Below are 21368 nucleotides of genomic sequence, written 5' to 3'. Positions count from 1 at the left end.
TTCGAGGCGACGGTGTTCAGTACAGGATCTGCACGTACTGTACATACTCACCTCGACACTCGACGAAGCTTTCAACGATGCGAATATTCATACTTATCATATACTTTATACCATATTAACTTTATATCTCACTATTTACAAATATAAGACTCGATACAATAGCTGACTTCGTTTGTACTTGGGGCCGGGGCGCTAGGCCCTATATTTATACTATACATATGTACAAAATAATTCCGCAGTTTCCACACCTGCGTGTCACAATTTCTTTTTTTTTTAACTCGATAAAATTACTTATTCATTCATTTACTTTATCCACTGTTTGGCTATAGTTTACGTAAATAATATTCCTTCTGCTGGGATTGTGAAAAAGATTTTTTTTTTTACGATGAAAAAAGAAACAAACGAAAAACAACATTATCTTTCAATCGTCATACGTAGTTTTAGAAAGCTTGTGTCAGAGTGGTGGGCTGCGTCCTGCATCAATCGCCATTCGCGATTCATGTGTACTCTGTTCTCCACCCGGTCTGAAATAGAGAATAGGAAAATAAAATGTCGACTGCCTCCATTTGACTCGGCGAGGAATGAACTCTCCGACTTTGAAGACTGTTGTCCAGATTTTTGTGAAATTGGTCTCTGAACCAAATACGTCGACATTCAAAACGACGGATCGATCTATTGTGCGGATGTAAGTTTTTGATTCTATCCACACGAATGACTTCGCCGCGTGACAGTAAACTCCGTTCGTAAAGAATAAAGGCCCGGATGATTCGAAGGACAAAGAAGAACCCTGAAATCGACTCACCATGGCATTCGTAGTAGCGGCCAACTGGAGACCCTGAAGACTGGCCATGTGGTGTGAGTGGGAATGCGAATGGGAATGAGGATGAATCGGCGGTGGTGCCGGAGGTGGAGCAAAGCCCTGGTGAAGTCCCCCCGTGACTCCAACCCCCGTGTGATACATGTAGTGCTGCATCGCGGGATGCATCGAGTGATGATGCTGTGACGTGCCTGCAAATATAGAGCGTTCGAAAGGACGGTCAAACTCGGCGTGCGAAGTGTACCTAGGAGACAAGAAGGAATTTGAAAACTCTGGAGCGGTGATACTCACCCATCGGCGATCCGAACCCGGAGTGGAACGGCTTGTTGTCGAGGTCGAGGTGGCCCCCGGCCTTGATCATGTCTCCCATGACGCCACCGAGGCCGAGACACCCGCCAGCCTTCTTCTTTTTACTCTTCGACGACAGCTTTCGATTCCGCGTCTGTATTCCCTCTTTCTTCATCGTCAGTGGTCGGTTCACCTGAAATAATAAAGGAAAATACTCTTTGAGGTTGGTTTGACTATACCTAAGCAGGGCTTTCCGCGGGTATCCATCAGAATTCTGCGAGTCGAATCCACCAGCTCTCTACACGAAGTGTCACTTGGGTAAAAATAGACCGGCCGCTAGTCGAAGAGTAAAGTCTGAAGATGCAGGGTGTTCCAAAGGCTAGACGAGCTCCAGACGGGGACGGGGACTATCGAGGCTAGACAGAGAAAACGCGTGTCTACTGACGCCGGTGACGGTGGCGCAAAAACGTAGGTCTCCCAAGGGCAAAAACCTGGAAAAATAGAAGACAGCGAAACGCACCCGAACTAACCAGCCGAGGAAAAAACACCCCCGCAGCACCCCGTCTTGACGTGTGGAAAATACGCTCCAAGACTACCTAACGAGAAAGAAAACGCTGCAGACGCGGAAAAAATTATCCGACAATCTGGCCTGCACCCCGAGGTGAACGACCTTTCAACCCCGTACATTTTCCAAATTCCGCTCGACTAGGATCGGTGGATATTTATGAAGCCCAACACCGCCAATTGGATAAAGTATTCGCACGGCTATTGGATTCGAGAAAACACGAAAGTAATTTTGTCATGGACTGGCGCAGTTGGCAAGGTTCCTGCAAAGCCTCGGCTTGGGATTGGCCTTGAAGTTCGAAAATCTTCTCATCTCGCCTTGGGAAGTCCCGGAGTGAATCTTCTGCGTCATGTTCGAGGACGTCGGAGTAGAAGAAACGGGATTGACGTGTCACTGTGGGTATATTTGTGTCGGGCATTAGGTGTATACGATCCATGAGTGAGCTAAGCCGGGGTGAGAGATATTACCCAAGGATATATTACAGACAGTGCTGAAACAATGAGACGCTGACGCAATGCGCCTGCATCTCGAGAGAGGTTCTCTAGTCACGCTTCGACTTTATACCCAACACACCACGCCGTTTCAATGTACCTCATAGAGAATAATCTTGGGTACCTACAACGCGACGAGGAATATCCGATACTTAATAGGTCGATATGCTTACCTACCTGCAACAACGATCTACTCCGCCTTTCGTTTCTCGTTATTACAACGTCTGCAGACGCGGCGACGAATGGATTCATTTTATACATCAATCACGGTTATTGTACGTCCTATGGCTTAACCGCGATATTTTTTCCGCAGAATTGCCGTGTTTCGACAATTTTTCTATTGGTACTAAGAGGTGCTGAGGTTTGGAGTCCGATGCTAACGAAACAAAGCAGTGAACTTTCAAATCCAATGATTTGCAAACAGTTTAAATTACCTAATTTGTGAATTTGTCCTTACGTCAGAGTGTAAATTCAAGAAAACGCGGTCGATGATAGCAAGGGAACGAAGAAGACCCGGTACAACTGACAGAATGAACTGTAGCCAGTTGACACGGAGACTGCAGACAACGACGTCCGACGCAATTAAGAAATCTCTCAGATTCCTGGTATCATAGTCGGTTACAATTAGCAAATCGACATGCACGAGGCGAATTCCCCGCTTCGCAGCGGCGGTAAAACGCCGAGAGTGGGTTACATTAAACGTCATCGTCGAAGCGACCGTAGGAAGATTTCGAGCAATTTATACGACGGATGTGTTCGTGCGGTGTGGCGATGTACGCACATGCTCAACGATGATGATATTTCAACCGCGAAATAAGAAGGTATGTACCTACATACGACGCGACAGTGGGGGAGAATCGGGAGAGAGATGGAGAGAGAGAGAGAGGGACACGCGTGTGTCGTTGAGGGTAAACGCGTTGCGGGCGGGCTTTCTGCTTTGTAGTCGGCGAGGCGAGACGTGAGGCAACTGACAACGTAGGAAAAGAGGTTCCTGGTACTGAACATCGGGTTCCGTTCTCTTCCTCCTCTTCTCTCCTCCCTTTCCCACTCCTCTCATCGTTTTTTCGGTTTTTTTCCAACTCCGTTTCACCCAACCCTGAACCACCCGAGTGCCAGACGGTCAATGACACTTTTCGGAATTATGCAATTGACCAAATTTCACGAATTAAACTTCAGCTCCACCGCTGACTGCACATCTCGCTTAACGTCGGAGACCATCCTTCTTACACGCAGCTTCGGCGACCGACGAAGTGTTCAATTTCCACGTTGTTTCGTCATGAGTCACCGCTATTGAAAATTATGATCAAAACTCCATCGAGTCGATGAGTAAATCATATCCTGACAGTTCACTACGTAACAGGAATTATTGAGATTACTCAAATCAGCAATCTTGACCAGCACTTATACAGTTGAACTTCTTAACGTCGATCAAAATGAAAATATCGATGTCCGGCCGCAAATTCGAGAGACGTAAGACAGAACCCTTCAGCATGTATACCCAAGCTCAAAGGTTTCGATAACGTTTTGCAGAACACGCGGGATGGCGAGGCGAAATTTGAATACAATAAGATGGGTTATATCGTTAATAGGGAATGGATCGATCTCGAGTGTACGTGAGTCCGAAAGTGCGATGTGCGTTGAAAAAACAGAGAAGATAAATGCAAGGCAGAAGGCTTGGTAAACAAAAGGACCTGCCAATGCCGTCGGTTGACGACCAGCAGATGGATGTGGTCACACACGACGCAAGAACCTGGAGATCAACGTTCTCTGCATGCAGGATTACAAGGCTCGGTATTTTCGTTTTTTATTGGCAAAGGAAAAAGTGTGCAACAAAATTGAAACCGAAAGTTTCCCGATGCGATTTACCGGACGTTTTTTCATTTCGCGAAAACTCGATTCATATCAGACCAAAGAAGATGAATGGAATCGATCAGTTGCAACGGTCAACGTTTTTTCGAACCCGTAATTTGACTTATAGTCGATTCCTCGATGAATTCATCACTCGTGCGTATGTCGGGATCCGTGGATCCTTCTGTCGATCATTGACGCCGCTTTAATGTATTTGTTGTCTACGTCACGGGTGAGGCGGCTTGTCCATCCGCAGTTGAATGAGCAGAGACATCGATGAATGTGTATATGCCTATATAATACTCTGTGAAACGAATATCAATTACTGTCCTGCAAGACGACGACGATCTTGGGGGCACAAATTTTACGCTGTTTCTTCGTAAAACATTTTACAACTTCCTCCATAGACGCGATTAAATCATATTCCGATCATGCTAATGGGGTGTAGCTCATCCCCCTCGGATTACCAACAGCTCTCTCTCTCTCTCTCTCTCTCTCTCTCTCTTTCTCACACAGAAAATCATGATTATCTTTTGATAATTTGATATAACATGGTTCGATACATCTTCTCTGATCTCTTCATTCGACAAACGATTTCATCAATAAGGAGTCGGAGTATGAATTAGAAGCAATCAGAGTTGGTGCACAGACAAAGCGCACACATCAGCGGTTGAACGAGTATGCATAGCTGGTATGTGTAGTTGGCGGTAATATAATTGCGCGTCATGGTGCCGTTGTGAATTTTGATTCAGGTACCGGAAGCGTCGGCTCGTCATCTTGAATGATTAAATGGTATCGTATCGAGAAAAGTGCCAGCTCTAAGCCACGGCGAATGGTGAAGTGTAAAACGTAAGAAAACTTATAGCTATACGTACACAACGAGACAACGAGCGATTATAAAACTGAGTAGATAAGAGAAATTAGCACTTTAGAGAGAAGCCGACGAAGCGATTAAGCCGCCTTGGCGGCCCTCGCGCATCCGTCCGATCGTGAATTGGCCTCCGCATCACCGGGACGTTTAGCCCTGCATAGTCGAGGATATTTGTGAGCCGTAACACCGGAGCCGATTAGCCGAGCGCAGAAATTCCGTCTCAATACCGGAAGTCACGCGACGTGCCATCTCGGATCAGTAAATTACGATTTAAGAGGTCGTTTCGCATCCGGTTGCGTCCCGAGGAAGTCGGCAGACGTTTTGGCACGAGCCGCGATTCGGGCGTTGATAAAAGCTTCGACGAGTCAGTCAAGCAGTAGCGATAGGCACCCAAGTATTCGTTGTGTGCAACAGCGGGTGAGGAAAGTCCTAAAATTACATGCGCTTATCTCGTCCCGATCGAAAACGAACGAACGATGGCTCTGGACGCGTATGGCAGGTACGTTCATGGAAGCATCGCATGATGCATGGCGACCAACACGCCTCTGGTATTTCTATATTTATCGAGGAACGAGCATTAGAGCGACGAATTCAGATCATATCGGCAAGAGACCGAGGACAGGAGGACTTTAGACAAGACGAGATTTACCATGGGAAACACCGGATCTTTTAACCGCGATGACGTCTTCCGTCAGAAACTCGCGGTAAATTATTATCGCTAGTAGCAATCTCCGAACGGAGCGGCGTTATGGGAAATTATTAATTTCGGGAAATTGAACCCTGCAGGAGGATGTTGCAGCGAATGAAGACGAGGGAAAGAAAGTTTCGGGAAAATTTCCATCGCTTTGAAAAATATGATCACTAATTATGTACATAGCTAATATGCGGCACGTCACAGACGACGGCAATTAATTAGTCTGCATTCCTCGCATATTATATTTACAAAAGTGATGTTGTACATGTATATATATATATATATATAGAGAGAGAGAGAGAGAGAGAGAGAGAGAGAGAGAGAGAGAGAGAGAGAGAGAAAGAGAAAGAGAAAGAGAGAGAGACCTGCGGTAAAAGAGGCACCTCTAAATTTTCCAAACGTTAATTAGAGTGGCCCTGAAAACTGGGAATCAATATCGTAGAAGTATCCAAACTTTCGTCTCGTGTGTATTAACAGTTTTTCAAAACCATTATTAAATTCCGTCACTACAGACAATTCTATGAAAGCAATCAAACGTAATAAAAACGAGAAATTTTCATTTATGCTTATCCGCTCTACACAAAAACCTTTTCGAGGTTAGATCAGCCTAATTGATCTCGAATCTTTGAGTTTGATCATTGGAATTACGAAACGCTCGTTCAGACGGACATTGAAGGTTTGATCAATGAAAATAATTATTTCCAACTTTGTTCGAGTCCAATCCTTTAAAAAAAAAACTAACCAATTTCAATAATTGAAGAAAGTTGTTAGGACACTGTACAATAGTTTAAAATTTTTTAATCACCTTTCATCGGGTTTTATTGCGTAGATTCGTCACGGAGTTCAGTAATTATGTACCAACGTTTTAGGAGACTTTCGGAATGTTGAGCCGACGCGTTGATCAATTTTTCCATAATTACAGTGTAACCTTGTTCTAGAAACTGGTCTCAACAACGACGATATACTTGAGTCGAATTTTCACATCAACCAAAACGCTCGTAGAACGAAGACAATTCAGTGTCTAGGCATATAAACTGCAATTAAGGACAAATGCGACTATGCTAGTCTCGAAGACAACGTGAAATGATTCCAATTTCACTCGGAAAATCGTAACACCAACGGAGTTCTATCTGCGAAGCGAAACTGATCGGCTATTCACACGAGAAAACATTCACCATCTCCAAATCTCCGGGAGTGTCCGAACGGTTGTATAAAAAGTTTGCAAATTAGTTAGGTAGCACGGATATGTCGGGGTGGCATAATAAGCGTGAATGTATAAAGGGGTATATAGCTGTGAAGATAATCGAGAGAGCGGGGAATTTAAAATGAACCCGTCAAAACTGTCACAACAGCCGGACCGTGCGTATAACATATAGTCGTACATATGTATAACACAAGTCTCGAAATATACTGCGCTAAAAATATAAACGCTTCTGTCGCCGGCCGCTCTAATCAGCGGTAAGGATCGCAAGATCGTTAGGATTATACTGCTCGGCCGTTTCCTTGGCGTGCATGCCTCTCCTCGTGTACCGGGTCGCGTCTTCTTCATAGCGGTCCAGTCACCGTTTCTCCACATCCGACATGCTTCGCTGCGCAACTTGTCGCCTCGTTCCGCCTGCAACAGGATAATCCCCTGCGTAGGAGTCGGACAAAAACGAAGTTCGAACCGAATTGTCGGTCTTTCGATCGTCCGGTTCTCGCCAAACGCACTCCGGCTCACCATCTTCGATCCAAATGGCCTTAATCGATCCTGCCTTTCATCGCGTAGGATAAACGTACCACTGGCGGCCATATTCGTTGCGTAGAATCCGAGGCTATGGCTACTGATGGTACGGCTATAAGGTCCTCTGATTTACCTGAACACTGATTTTCAATAACAACTGGAAAGTGCACCGAGCACTGGGAACTTCTTTCCCAATATTCTCAATGTCGGACTTTAGTCACGAATTGCCTGATTGATGAGGTGAACATCGAGAAGGTGGTCAGAAAATACGGTGTACGATTTTTCCTACTCTCAATCAGTTCTTGAGAAGGTATCTCGAGTCAAGTTTAGGTGCTTGCAGGAGTGCATCAACCGAAGGACGGAATTGGACTTCGTGGATGTTGAATCGACGTCGAAGATGAAGGTCTCGATTCGAGGAGGAGCTTTAGCCGCGAGTCCAAGTGTCTCTGTACTGCGTTTTCGACACCCGTTAGCATCGCGCGCGTCTGTTGTATTTCGGCGCGACTTGCACGAGCATAGGAATGGATGTTATCGGAGGTTCTATCTTAACGACGCCAGATCTGTCGAGCTGCTCTCCGGTCCCTCGACTTCTCAGTTCCGTCTTCTCATTCTTCTCCATCCTCGAGTGTAACCGCTATGTGTGTATAGCTACCAATCTTCGCAACTCGCACAATTATTCCTCTCGTGTCGAGAAATTCGACGAAGCTGTTGCGTTCCGTGCACGAACCTCGTCGTCCTCTTTGGACTGAAGACCTTTTCGAGATCGTCGAGGCCTGAGTTATGGAATTTCATCCGCAAGCTCGCGCTCACTTTGGATACGAAGAGTGGCACGTGCGGTGGATCTAGGAGTGAAAAAAAAATGGTCCAGCTGGAAGGCTGCGAGGAGATTTCTTTCCTCCGCAATCCCATGTCCATCCCGAGACCAGCGGTGGGAACCGAACGTACCAGCAGCAGCCTTCGAAGTGCAGGGTCACAATCAATCGCGGGGTATTTCAAAGAGCCCAGAGACTGGTGGTGCCAGCATTGCGGGCCCTGGAGGCTAGTCGACGAGACGCTAGACGTACCTACGCGGATACTGAGCTGTGTATATATATGTATATGCGTAGAAACGTTGACGTAAAAGAGCGTGAAGGAAACGCGTACATCTACCTGCGGGACAAGATCTCAGGTAGTATATACGGTGGACTGTGTGCGTGTCCGTATATCCTGCTACTCTCGGAGATAGATAGGCTTTGAGCCCAAGACTGTAATATGTCGGCTTAATGTCAACGGCGACCAGCCTGTTCACGATTCATAGAGTCGCGCTTGACTTTCGTATTTGGTATATACCCGCATTATAAGTGTACTTATATTATATTATATTATATTATATTATATTATATTATATTGTATCTCCTTACGGACAGGCATTACCACCACCTCCATAGGTAAGCGTACACGTTGATATACCTAGATCCAACGCTTCACAGAGCAGAGATAAAATATGTCAGCTGCTACGTTCACAATTCCAGCTACTACCACATCATCTCCTAGTCCGAAGACCTTGTCTCCGATCGGCGTGAATTTTTTATCGTATATTCTCACGGCACCGTGGAATGCCCGGACTGTTGGTTGAAAATTATTCGGATCATCGGCCAGATTCTAATGGCGAAACGGTAAAGGGTGAAGATCCCAAAGGGGTGATTTATCATTCTTCCGTGCGTCGTGCCTCCGTGTGCAGAAACTCCGCGGCGCGAAAGCGCGGGGATCAGCATTTAGCCGTACAGCGAAGGGCCGAGCAGGCCTTCTGCTTAATTAATGATTACCAGGAAATGTGTCTGGCCTGCACAGGGCTTTATTCGCCGTCGCTAACCAACCACCGACGCGATGGCGATACTCGGACGATCCTCACCCCTTATTCCTATCCTTCGTCCTTACTCGTCCTTAAACCCTCTCCAAAGGTTCTGGTTCGCACGCGCCGTTTCGAACCCTTTTTTGGTTTTTGTTTCTTGATACCACGTGATGAAATTCGCATGTACGTGACTATCGAGGACTCTAAGTAAAAAAAAGTCTATCAGGTACTCGTGTGATATTTATACTTTCATGTGACTTGAAAAAACATTGTTCATCCGATTTAGAATTAATCAGACAATCGAAACTTTGACCTACGAATCGTCGAGATCGAAGAATCTCGTCGTTTGTAGAGAAACCGATGTATTGCACATATCAGATAAAGACACCGAGAATGTTGATTAAGATAATTATGCCGCGTACCCGCAATTCTATCCATTTTCGTTAACCCATCCACCTGCGATAATTAATCCCGAAGAGAATAAAGAAGAGGAAATGAGCGACTGTTTATAGAATTGAACAAAAAAGGCAACCGTATTAAAAGTTGGGTTGAAGGGCGAAGATGGAAGGGAAAAAATAGGTTAATAATAAAGTGAAAACGGTTGCGGTTGGAATGAGATTCGATCTTCCCCGATGGATAAGATCGTGGCTTGATATAGGTATGCACGAATATATACATACATATATACACACGAATATATACAATATGACGTATGTACGCGCTGCAGGAAAAAGCCGACGTAAATTTTTGACGGACGATTAAATACGCGGGTAAACGACGGGAGGCTGCGGCCCGCTTAAATGTGTACCTAAACCTAAACCTCGTCTCTCCGCACTCGAAATCTTTCCCCGGTAAACAGACCCGTTCGTTGTTCTCGATGCTGCATCGGGAGACAAACGCTCACTGACAACGTCTAAATGCGTGACGGATGTCTTGCTACCGGAGAGGAAACGCGCAGCCCAATTAGCGTCATCGAGAAATTAACCCTCTACCTCATGTCCGTTCGGCTCTACCTCCACCAAACGACCGCAACTATCTATACGCTGTAATCTGTTCTTTCAATTGGTTGTTTTGTTTTTCTTTCTTTTTTTCCTTTTCTTTCTCTTCTTTGTCCACCAAGTTTTTTTCTTCATCTGTTCCATTTTTGTTGATGATTTTTTTCTCTCTTCCTTTATACCGTCACAGATGAAATCACTCGGCGATATTCTCGTTATAAAAACAGTTATTTGTCATCTTTGTATATTAATAATGTTATAATCTTTTAGCTGAGATCGTTGAAAATGAACTCCGAAACGATGAAAGAAAAAATGAACTTGGAATAGTTCGTCGTTGTTTCATTTTTCTTCTTTTCTTTTTATTTCTTTTTTTTTTTTTGCTTCTTCGGCTACCACTCGGAACATTCGGTCAAACGGTTACATTTTTCTTCCCGCATTGTTAGTTTTGCACCCGCCCTGCGTAAGCGATATACCCCCGTACATCGTAGCGTCGTTTGATTTTAAAAGGTTGTCGCAGAAGCCGGTGTGTCATTACGGAAAAGCGAACTGCGACGTTTATGAAAGGCGGCATGGGGGATCGTTTAAGGATCGTTTAGAAAGTATCGCGTTACCATTATAATGCCGCGGAGAATCGTTATTGTAAGCAACCTTTTACCCCGGGTGGGTCTTTCCGTCCGAAATTCGAATTGTCCTAGCCTAAATTGTCGCTGCAACTGCAGTCTCCTCGACGAGCTGTAGGACAGAAGCACAAGAAAGAAGGAAAAAAAAGAAGAGAGGGGGGAAAAAAACTGTTCCAAGAGAAGCGATCAACCAGGGGAGCGGCGGCGTTGCAACAGACAGAATGCAGTCAATAGCTCGTCGTAAAATACTTCCGTTTTCCGTTCGCAAGTCGAACAAACGATCGTGAAATAGCCTCCCTTGTTTGCCGATCGTCGGCAAAAACTGAAAGCTTCATCGTTTACCGGATCCTGAACTGCGGCACGGAGGTGCAGGGACGCCTCGAGTGGCTAAAATGACGCCGCCTGCAGCGTTGCACCATCCTTGGTTCTAGAGTACCACCGATGCCGCTAGTGGCGACGCTTCCTGTGTCACACGCCGTTGAGCACGGCTCCATCCTCGAGGAACTCTACGCCCCATCATTGTTGACACAACAGCACCTCGAGTGTGTCTCTCTCCTTGTATAGATCCTGATCCATTGTCGCCGCGGAGGGACAGTCAATTATTTTCGCAAGGCTTTCACCCCCCCGCTGTGATTCTGATAAAGGAATACTTGTCGCTTGTGCTTCACCGTGAGATCATCGAAGCAACGATTTACGAATAACCTTGGCTGTTTAAACAACGATAGCTAATTCTGTGCTGTTCCGTCTTGCTGGCATTACGGAAAACCGATAGACTCGTTTGGAAAATTGGAGCTTCGCTTTCGACTCGGTTTATCGATGAGATAAGTTTTGATAATTCATGGGTTTAATATTGTTAAAAGTCATGTTTTACTCACGTTGTGAAGTTTGTAGTACAGTCCGCACGCGTTGCAAACTGGCTCACCAGCCTGGTTCCTCCGCCATAATGTCGTCGTGGCCGTTTTACAGTTGGCGCAACTCGTGCCCGCCCTACGTGCAGCACTCTGCAGGGACAGTTTTGGAAAAGAAAGAAAAAGATATCACACCTGTATACGTAAAACGGTCGCTTAATGTACATTACACGTAAAGACACAAAGCGGTGATAAACTAATTGTAAGTCGAGTTATGCTACCTAAGTTATGCTACCATGTGATCCCTCATAGAAAGAAAATGTTATTCTCCGACATGAGTTAAATTAGAGGATTCTCTCTCAAAAAAAAACGAAAAAACTCAAAGACTAGAAGAACTTGAGAGAAAAAGGGCGCACCAACCAAAATAAGTTTAAAGAAAGGTATAAAAGGAAGCCGACGAATATGTACGAGAGAAACGGAGAAGGTATCGGGAGGGGCAAGAAAGATGCGATTCACTGTGGTTCAAGAAACGCATTTCGAGGGCGAAGAACGGGGCGAATGTTATATAAAAATCCGTCAAAAGCTTCAAGGATCAAAAAGCCAAGCTGACAGTTTCACTCGAAGAGTAAAGCGCCTGGCTCCGGGCCCATTTAATCCTTCGGTCCGGGGTCCTGCGGGGCCGATCGCAGCCCCGAGTCCTCCTCCGGGACCGGGAATGGTCCTCGCACCTGTGCCTTCGTCACGAAGTGCCAAACACTTAACTAAAAAGGTCTATTATCCCTCAGGGGCAACTATAGCGAGTCGGATCTGTGTGGATGAACGTTGAACGAGGAGTTTGAGGAGAGTGTGCGTGTGCCGTCGTTCGCTTTACCCGCTCCTTATGGGCCACTTAACCCCTAAGATGACACGGTATTTATTCGCCGTGCCCTGAAACAGCTCGGCAACACAAAACTTTGCCCGCTATTGTCGAACGGCGGCCCCGCATACGAGTGAGGCCATTGTAGAGACGCTTTGTAGCCAGTTGTAACACCGACCATGGAATATACATGTATACATAGTATAACTATAATGGTAAAGTTATTGAAATTTTCTTTTGTCAGGAGAACGCCACGTTTCGATGCTTTTCTACGCGACGAAATTAATCTCTTTGTTCAACCAGCGTACATTCGTTCCCAACAAACTCTGCAGTCGGCGCGGATATTCCTTTTACAATCCGCGGGATTTTTTCCTCTCTGCAAAAATTTTCACGCTTTTATGAAAAATCCTACGCGTTCGTTACCTCGGATTTAAACCTGGTACTATCCTTCGATAGAACGGAGAAGACGAAGGGTGTCATTAGGCGAGTGATTGTGTGAAAGTTGGCCCGTGTCGAAGGGTGGCGTTGTCGGCGCCACACTGCGCCGTTTCGAACGTCGGTGTGTAATCATGTCTTATCACGAGGATCTTATCGTTCCTCGGCGTTCACCGTCCACTGTATTAGTGTATCCGTGCTTCTCGTGTATTCAGACACTGTACAGAACTCTCGAAGGGTGAACGCGGCACCCCGGAGGCTCTGGGACTTAGGCACCAACGAACAACGGACCAACCCCTAAACATACCGCGAATCAATACAGTAGCCAGCCACCTCATCAATATACCACGCGGGGGGGAATGGATGGGAAAAAAGGGGAGGAGAGCCTATCTGCTCTAGATCTCTGATGCCCCGAAGGTAGGTAGGAAGGTATACATATATGTACGTTACCCTCCCCTCTGCCGTCGTCTCATCATCATCATCATCATCATCGTCGTCGTTATAATCGCCATCTTCATGTTTTTTTATGTTCTACCGTTCCTGTTGCCGGCAGACGCTTGAAGTTATTTGCAAAACGACTATGTCTCAATGATCTTGATTTGCCGGACATCTAGGACTGCGATGATTGGTGACAGCGCGGTGGGATCTTGTACTAATAATTATAACAGACCAGTGCAATGTAACTACAAGCGTTTTAGAGTAACGGTTCATGAGACGAGCCTGAAGGGATCAACAAGGCGCGAGAGACAGAGAGAGAGAGAGCTGGATGTTGAAGATTTGTAGAATAAAAAAAGTCTTGGATAATGATAATAGTAAATGAAGAAATCGAGCACGAGGCAGGACGGAGAAAAAGGGAAGGAGGAGAAAACCAACTCGCCAACAATATGTTACCCGTCAGAAATTTTTCTACGCAAGCGAGTGACCAACGAGGGCATTGTGTACGCATAGCTGGGCGATTAAAGCCTGTCTCTCTCTCTCTCTCTCTCTCTTTCTCTCTCTCTTTCCCTCTTCATCTCCGACACAAATTGGTAGGCGAAGAAATTTCTGTCCGGCGATAGGATCCGAAGAGAGGATGAACGACCTGTGACATGTAATTGGCGCTTGGCTGATTCGCGGTGGTTCAAAGTTCCAGAAGACGAAGAACCGGCTACCGTTTAAGACGCAAACCTTCGTCCCATTTATTGACGGATAGAGAGCGATCAAAGGCCGTTTTAATTACAACCATAACGGTCAATTGTTTTCCGACAGAAAGTTTCCGAACCGGTTGACTTGACCACTGCCACCATGCCTACCACGCACGGTAGAAACCCACCTTATACCTCCAACTCCGGACACTGACGGATATGACATACCTCAAAAGTCAGTGTATATTCGTATACCGAGTGCGTTCCTGCCACGCCTGACCCTTGGCGCGATGCCGACGAGCAAAGAAGAAGAAGAAGAAGTAGTACAAGACGAAAAAGAAGAAGAACGCCGATGCCGCCACCGCAACCGCCATCACCTTTTTAATTCCTCATATACTCTTGCTCCTTTTCTTTCTCTTCTCTATTCCTTTTTTACCAAACTCTTTCTTCTTGCTATGGTGTTCGTTTAATCATGGTCGTTGCGCTACTCCAACAACAATTACACATCAACACTGAAAGTAAACCTAACTTATTTATCACTATTGTACCGATTTTTCTTACGATCTTCATCTGGTCACGTGGGAGGGGAGAGAGAGGAAAAGGGTAAGATAAGGAGAGCATCGAGAGCTACCGATGGATATCGAGGTATCCTGTACCCCACGTGTGTTGTACAAGGTACGTATAACCAATACCTTGGGTATATCGGTAGGTATGCGGACGTGCGTCGAGGCTGGACTATTAACCATTATTAATTAGTCCGATGTGGTGATTAATAGCCAAAGTTCCGGCATGTACGTGCGAGTTTTCCGACTTCGTGTTAGTGACCACCTACATGGCTTTCGCTACCGAACTGTAGCAAAGCGAAATACGGAGTGGAAGGTAAGAAAAAATGAAGAAAAAAACGGTAAATAATCAACACTACGAAATAAAAAAATGATAAAGGAGAGTCTGAAACAAAATAAAATACATCCTGACGATAGTAACTAGAACCATGTCTATGTACCCTGCTCCAAGTGTATATATACGTACACATACATGTATCTTTGATACTACAAAATAATAGATACCGAGAGATGCTTCAGCTCCAGCGTTCGCTCTTCTCGACTCGGCATTGGTAAGTCATTAATTAGGTTTAATTAACGGTGAAAAATTATCAATGAACTATGAAGCTCACAATGTGTTGGTATGTAATAATCACTGTCGCGTACCCATGTACTTATATAAATAAACACAGTACCTGCTGATTGGAACTAGTTTTTATAGTTTTTATCCAACTTCGATTTCATCCTGGTCAGATTCATTCGCCGCGATCTTCCCACATGTTTGAAATTTTCTCACAACAGCATCCCACGCCTCAGCTGTATATTATCTATCCAAGTATCTACACCATCGGGAATTTAACTGCTTTATCGATTTTTGGGGTTGTAATTCTCTCTCGAATTTCTCTGTCGAATTTATTCCCATTTTCGTTGCGCCAGATGAGAGCCGTTGGACCAAGCGACACCAAATACCGGTAGATAAATTTTATCGTTTGTTTTTTTATTTCTATTTGTTTGACTACTATTATCAGTTTGTTTCGATGCTGCTTTTTGTTTTTGTTTACTCGTGTGCTTCTTTTTAACGCTGAACAATCGGCGAACGAGGCTGATTCGAAGTTATGCGGCTGATGATGACGATTGTTAATTACCAGCAATGACTATGGACAAAGGGAATTAAATCGATCCGATTGTGCAACTTGCCGGTAACCAATGAGGCAACTAAAATAAAGATTGGTGGCACGTAAGTACGTGTATAACATTACTCTGCCTGTGTGTGTACGGCATATTCGTAGATACGAAGATATGTGGTGTACAATACGCGGAGCCGCACGTTATTCTGAGCATGCATATACAGGTATAAGGTACGTGACGGTGTACAGGTGGTTGTATTATTGGTACCCGCGATAACTTGCGGATACAGATCGTTAAATCGCACTTTGTGTATCAGAGGGTCCGTATCTTATCGTACAAATAGGATCTAACGCTTACATACGCCCAGCACCGGTTTCTCGTACCGTTCGAAAGGTGCACCGGGTATTTTCAAACCTTGGCAATAATTAATCTGTAGTAACAGTTATTCCCGAACGAGTAAAAAATTAGTCAATCGAGTATTTCTCCCAGTCTTCGAAACTTGGCGATTTCGGAAAGGGTACCGGATCACCTGCAATAATTGTTCGCCATGAACACACGAGAGAAAGAGCGCAAACACAATGCACACCTAACCCAACCTCTTGGAAACTCCTCACGGTGACGCTGAGGAGGTGGATTAAATTCACCGTAGAGTCGGGAGTACATTGTTCGTGAATCGAGATACAAATTGGTCGAAGGAGATCGCGGCATCAGGAGGAGTATAAGGTATACCGGTGCAACGGAGAGTGAAGAGGGATGCGGAAGATAAAGAAAGAGAGAGAGAGAAAGAGAGTCGATTGTTGGGTATAATTTGAAAGCGAACCGGCGACTAAACGCTCCTGTTGTACACACCGACGTGCCGATAAGCCGACGCCGTTGCTGGAGCTGGATGAACGAACGCTAACGACATGTACACCGTCTCATGAATTTCGTTTATTCCCTCAGGACACGCGGATGGTCGAATCGTGCGGAACACTTGGCCGAGACTAGAACCAACCAACGCCATCATCGTGGTTCTGGTACCTACTGCTTCCAGGCTCCGAACGGCGTGGTGTGCAACTGTGACAAGTCGTGGTACCACATTCCTAACACTAACGCTCGACTTCGCCGCTCGGTGCGCCTGTCGTTGTTCGCTTTGTACAGTGCCAGTGTGTTTGCTTGGAGTCCCGCCGAGTCCATCCGGACCCCAGAAGTCGAGTCAGGGCGAATATCCTGCACCTAGAATAAGTTTGCGCAATACCTCGGCGTCCATGGGGTTTGGCCAAGTCATCAAAGTGTTCGACGGTACTTTGTCCTAGACCGTTCGAAGTCGTAGTCTCTTTTTCCTGACTTGTTGATGGAGTTGATATTGCACCCATACGAGTAAGATTCGATAGCGTCAATAACATCATCAGGGAGACTTTTATACAGCTCACGGTCCGAAAGTGTGGTAATTGAGGTAAAGATTTAACGTACATCATTTGTAGAAGGTGACTGTCGTTTGGCAGGGAGGAATACAATAAAGGCGAGATACTGTAGAGCAAGAGGTTGTAGTGGCCATTACCACGCTAGGAGAGCAGAGTGATCCAGCAGCCAATCTATATGATAAACAGTCTAGTTATCTATAGACCAACTGCTGTATAATATATGCTATACATGGTGTAGGTACGCGTTTACTAAGTTGGCTAGATTGAGTTAGGTCAGGCCGGTTTGATTCACATGGACTCGGCTAAGCTCAGCTTGGCCGAAACGAGCGTCAGCCAGACCGCGTCACGTGATACCCGTATAGCCCTACCCATCTTCGAAAAACGTCAAGAATAAAAGAATTCGACGAAAATTGTGACGACGAACGTTACAAGAACACGAAAAGATGACTTCATTTTTTTTTTTTTTTTGTTATCAAGAGGTGATTCGATGATAATTGCCTACAAATCCGACACCTCGTTTGTTCCGTCTCATCCGATCGGTGATCGTTGTTAGCGTGACATCGGCACGCGAGACTCGCTGTACAAATGGTAAGGTAAATTTTGATCATTGGGATGCGTATACGTATATGTAAAAACGAAACTCGGATTCAATTCACAGATATACGTATGTGGTTCTATACACAGAACGCATACGCGTATGTATATATGTATACGGAGAATCGAGGGAATTGAAATTCTGTAAAGAGAAACCAATTTAGGATCTCCGGCGACACAATACGTTTAGTTTTATTAGCTCGAAATCGTGCCTTGGATCTTGATTTCGATAAACCGGCGATGCAGCAGGGACACCCGTAGCAAAACTCCGTAGGACTCGAGTTGTACGCTCGATATCCATATATATTCATGCATGGTGGTTGCACCACATGGTGTGTTTCTGTGTGTTACAGATTCACATACACACACACTTACGCACGCGCCTGGTGTACAGGTTGCGCGGTAAAGGAGGACGGAAGTTTCTTCTTGTTTCTCTCGCCTGCCTGCCCGCCAGTGCATACATATCGAAAGCCGCATCGTTGTCTCTCTTTTGCCCACCCCCCCCCCCCCCCCTCCCATTCTCGATTCACTCTTCTTTCCCTGACGCTCGTATTATTTTTATTTTATTTTTTTTATTTTTTCCCTTTCGTGAATTTATTTAAATTGCGAGCAATGTTCCCTCGTGTTCAGCAGCTTCTTTGCCGTACGAAAAATCGCACAACTGAGGAAAGAGAAGGATATATACAGAGAAAGAGAGAGAGAGATACGCTGGCACAGTTTACGCGATATATATATATATTATATATATAGCAGGACCTCGGTAAACTTTCATCCTTTGCGCTCCCTCCTCCCTCTTCTTCATCCTTTCTTCTTCTTCTTCTTCTTCTTATTCCCTGTTGGACCACTTGGTCCGCGTCGCGTGGGACTTGAGGTCCACCAACTCCCGTGGTGGAGTTGGAGGCCTTCGCAGGAGAAGATCGGTGTTCGCTGGACCAGGTATTTCATTTTAATCCTTTTTTTTCTTTCACTCTTATTATTCTTCTTCTTCTTACATAAGCCAGGTTTTTTTCATCTTCGCCTCATTTTTTTTTTTTTTTTTGTTTCTATTCTTTTCTTTCCTTCTTTCTTTTTATCCAACGCTGCACCGCTGCAGTGTCTCTTTTTTCTTTTTCGAATAACGCCTCTATTTCATCTCTCTTCTACCACGAAGAGAACTCGAACTTGCCACCAAAACGGTGGGCAAAAAAATGGAGAAGAAGGAAGACGAAGAAGAGTATTACAGACATCTAGCAACACTGGTAATTAATTCATTATCGTACCGAACTGCATTCAATATATATATATATATATATATATATATATATATATATATATATATATATATATATATATATATATATATTTCTGAATTTCTATCCTCGTATCATGCATTTACTGTAATCCCTGATGATCGTCGACGCATGGAAATAATGTATCCTCGGCTTAATTAATGTGATGATTATAAGAGTACTCTGTGCGAATAAGTGAATTAAATTAATTAAACATAATGAGTGCATATAATTTCACTAGCGTGCAAAAAATAACATCATGCCTACGTATAAGTACACGAATTCATTCTCTATTTCTCTTGATACGCGCGTCAGCTCTATTAAAATAACTTTCTTCGGTCATTTCACTCGCAATCTTTCGCTTTCCTCGTCTCAATTATTTTCATTTTTATCTTTTTTACTTCCCATTTCACACCTGCTCCCCTGCTAACGAGCTGTGAAAAGTAGCAAAACAGTTTATACATTCATCATGCTTCACACTGTACATTACACAGCAATGGCGGTGCAATGCAACCCGTCCCACTATGCACATCATGTCGTAAATACGTTGGCCTCTTCTTCTTCTTCTTCTTCTGGTTGGAAATACGCAGCGCGCGCAGCATCGCCATCACAGGGCGTTTACGCGTAATACAGATTCAACACGCACGCATGTCGCAAGGTTTGCGTAGAACACGAGTAACTTGTAGTTACTGTACCATCACACGATACGTATTATTGTTAAAACTACGCTCGGTTTAACACCGCCAAGCGAATTTATAAATTTTCCTTCTCTATTCATATTTCCTTTTTTCACGCTCTTTCGGTACGCCTGGGTTTAAAGGATCATGATTCCGTTCTTGATGGAGAAGGGATACCTGTTTATCCCAAAGTAAATAAGCACACATTACACACCGCTAGGCGAATAAAAGGCCTGCAGACGTGTAATTTAACGTCTATCCGCCCAGATATTACACAACAAGAACTCCCGGCATTAAATTCTGCAGATCAAACTCGTCCATCGCGTTTGAACAAGGAAGTAGCGCCGTTGCTGCTGTCCCTCGAGTTGGGGAACCGTTCGATTTTATGGTCCATGAAACGATTTCGTTCGGATAGATATACGGTCGAGGAGGTGGTTATATACTCTGATCTAGGTGTATAAGGTACACAACCGTGGAACTGGGTGGAATACCATTACATACATATCACCGGGCAAATATCTACATCGGTGCATTCGCGGATGACGACGGTCATTATGACGTCGAATCGTGGCTTTGCAAAAGCGGAACGCAATGGTTCTGCCGATGCCGTTCGCGAAGAAATATACATAGGTATACATCGGGCTCATATTGCTTAAACAAGTCAGCAAACTTGACGTGTAATCCGCGCCGCCATCGTAAAGGATCTTCTACTTGCCGGTGTTAAACGTTCGATGTACCGTTGAAATTCCCATCGAGTTATCAAGCTGTATCAAGCACCGAGTCGTCACCGTCCGGAATCCGGTTGTTCATCTTCATCATCGTTTTCTTCTTCTCTTTATTGACTTTGGAAATCATTCTTAGTGTCGCTAAATTCAGTAAAATAGATTTTTCATAGATGTTTCGCGAAATAGAGGAATGGTTGATTTACTTGTCGTTAAACGGTTAAGCTTGATCCCGAACAGTGAATCCCGTACGATAAAAGATATGACACGAGGTGTGCCGGTGATAGACTAAGCGCCCGAGAGGCAAGGTTCACCGTCGAGATTACATTAGATATACATTATACGATTACGTAAATATAGATCGTAACCCCCGAGGCGATGCAGGGCTTGTATAATTCAGATGGTCAGGTAGCGAGCGGGGGCCATGAAGAGCTCTGCATGGTGGAGAATCGACCAACCGATCGACCGCCCGTACACATCCACCTCTCCATGTCGATCTTTGTGTGAGTTCCACACGCGTGTGTAAAAGTTTCGGACGTGTTCCGAAGCTATATTTATGACTTTGGCTAACTTGGGTGTATCTACGGGGGCCACTGTGTGCTCAACACAGTCCCGATACCGTAGCTGGTACATGTACACATATAGTATTTTAAATATCATCTTCGGTAGGGCCTTTTGATCAGCCGACTGTTATCTGACTACCCAACGTCAAGAATTAACCCACGCATCTGGTGAGGAACCCTGAAAATTGGTGTAATAAGAACAAGTGGCACTTACTAGCATCGAGAATTGTTTCCATTTTCGCTTGTCACTTCAAGTCCCTTGACCTCGGTTGAAGATATAAACTTCGGAATTGAAGATTAGCAATCCGTGACTGTAGGCCAAATTTGAGACATCGAGGGTGGGCGGAGGTAGAAGCCACGATACGAAGTACAATAACTCATATCGTGACAGTGGTTTAAGATTTACTATTTTCGCAAATACTGCACGAGGTATAACGCAACGACCGAGAAGAGCTGATTTTCCAC

General features: G+C 44.9%; 1 protein-coding gene across 5 annotated transcripts in view; it reads right to left on the bottom strand.

Moving 5' to 3' along the window:
- Window positions 1-384: 384 nt before the first annotated feature.
- Window positions 385-21368, bottom strand: part of LOC124179820 (GATA-binding factor C-like) — a 60852-nt gene continuing 39868 nt past the window's right edge. For all 5 annotated transcript variants that reach the window (XM_046564589.1, XM_046564591.1, XM_046564592.1 and 2 more), the window contains exons 5-8: window positions 11619-11753; window positions 1109-1298; window positions 803-1008; window positions 385-524 (exon numbers count right to left, since the gene is read on the bottom strand). In XM_046564589.1, coding sequence (XP_046420545.1) covers window positions 498-524; window positions 803-1008; window positions 1109-1298; window positions 11619-11753 — 558 coding nt within the window. In that variant the 3' untranslated portion in view covers window positions 385-497. The remainder of the gene's footprint in view (window positions 525-802; window positions 1009-1108; window positions 1299-11618; window positions 11754-21368) is intronic.

This window comes from Neodiprion fabricii, chromosome 4, assembly GCF_021155785.1.
Source record: "Neodiprion fabricii isolate iyNeoFabr1 chromosome 4, iyNeoFabr1.1, whole genome shotgun sequence".
NCBI lineage: Eukaryota > Metazoa > Arthropoda > Insecta > Hymenoptera > Diprionidae > Neodiprion > Neodiprion fabricii.
Note: the sequence above shows the minus strand (reverse complement) of the source record. Positions and strands in the feature narration are given on the sequence as shown.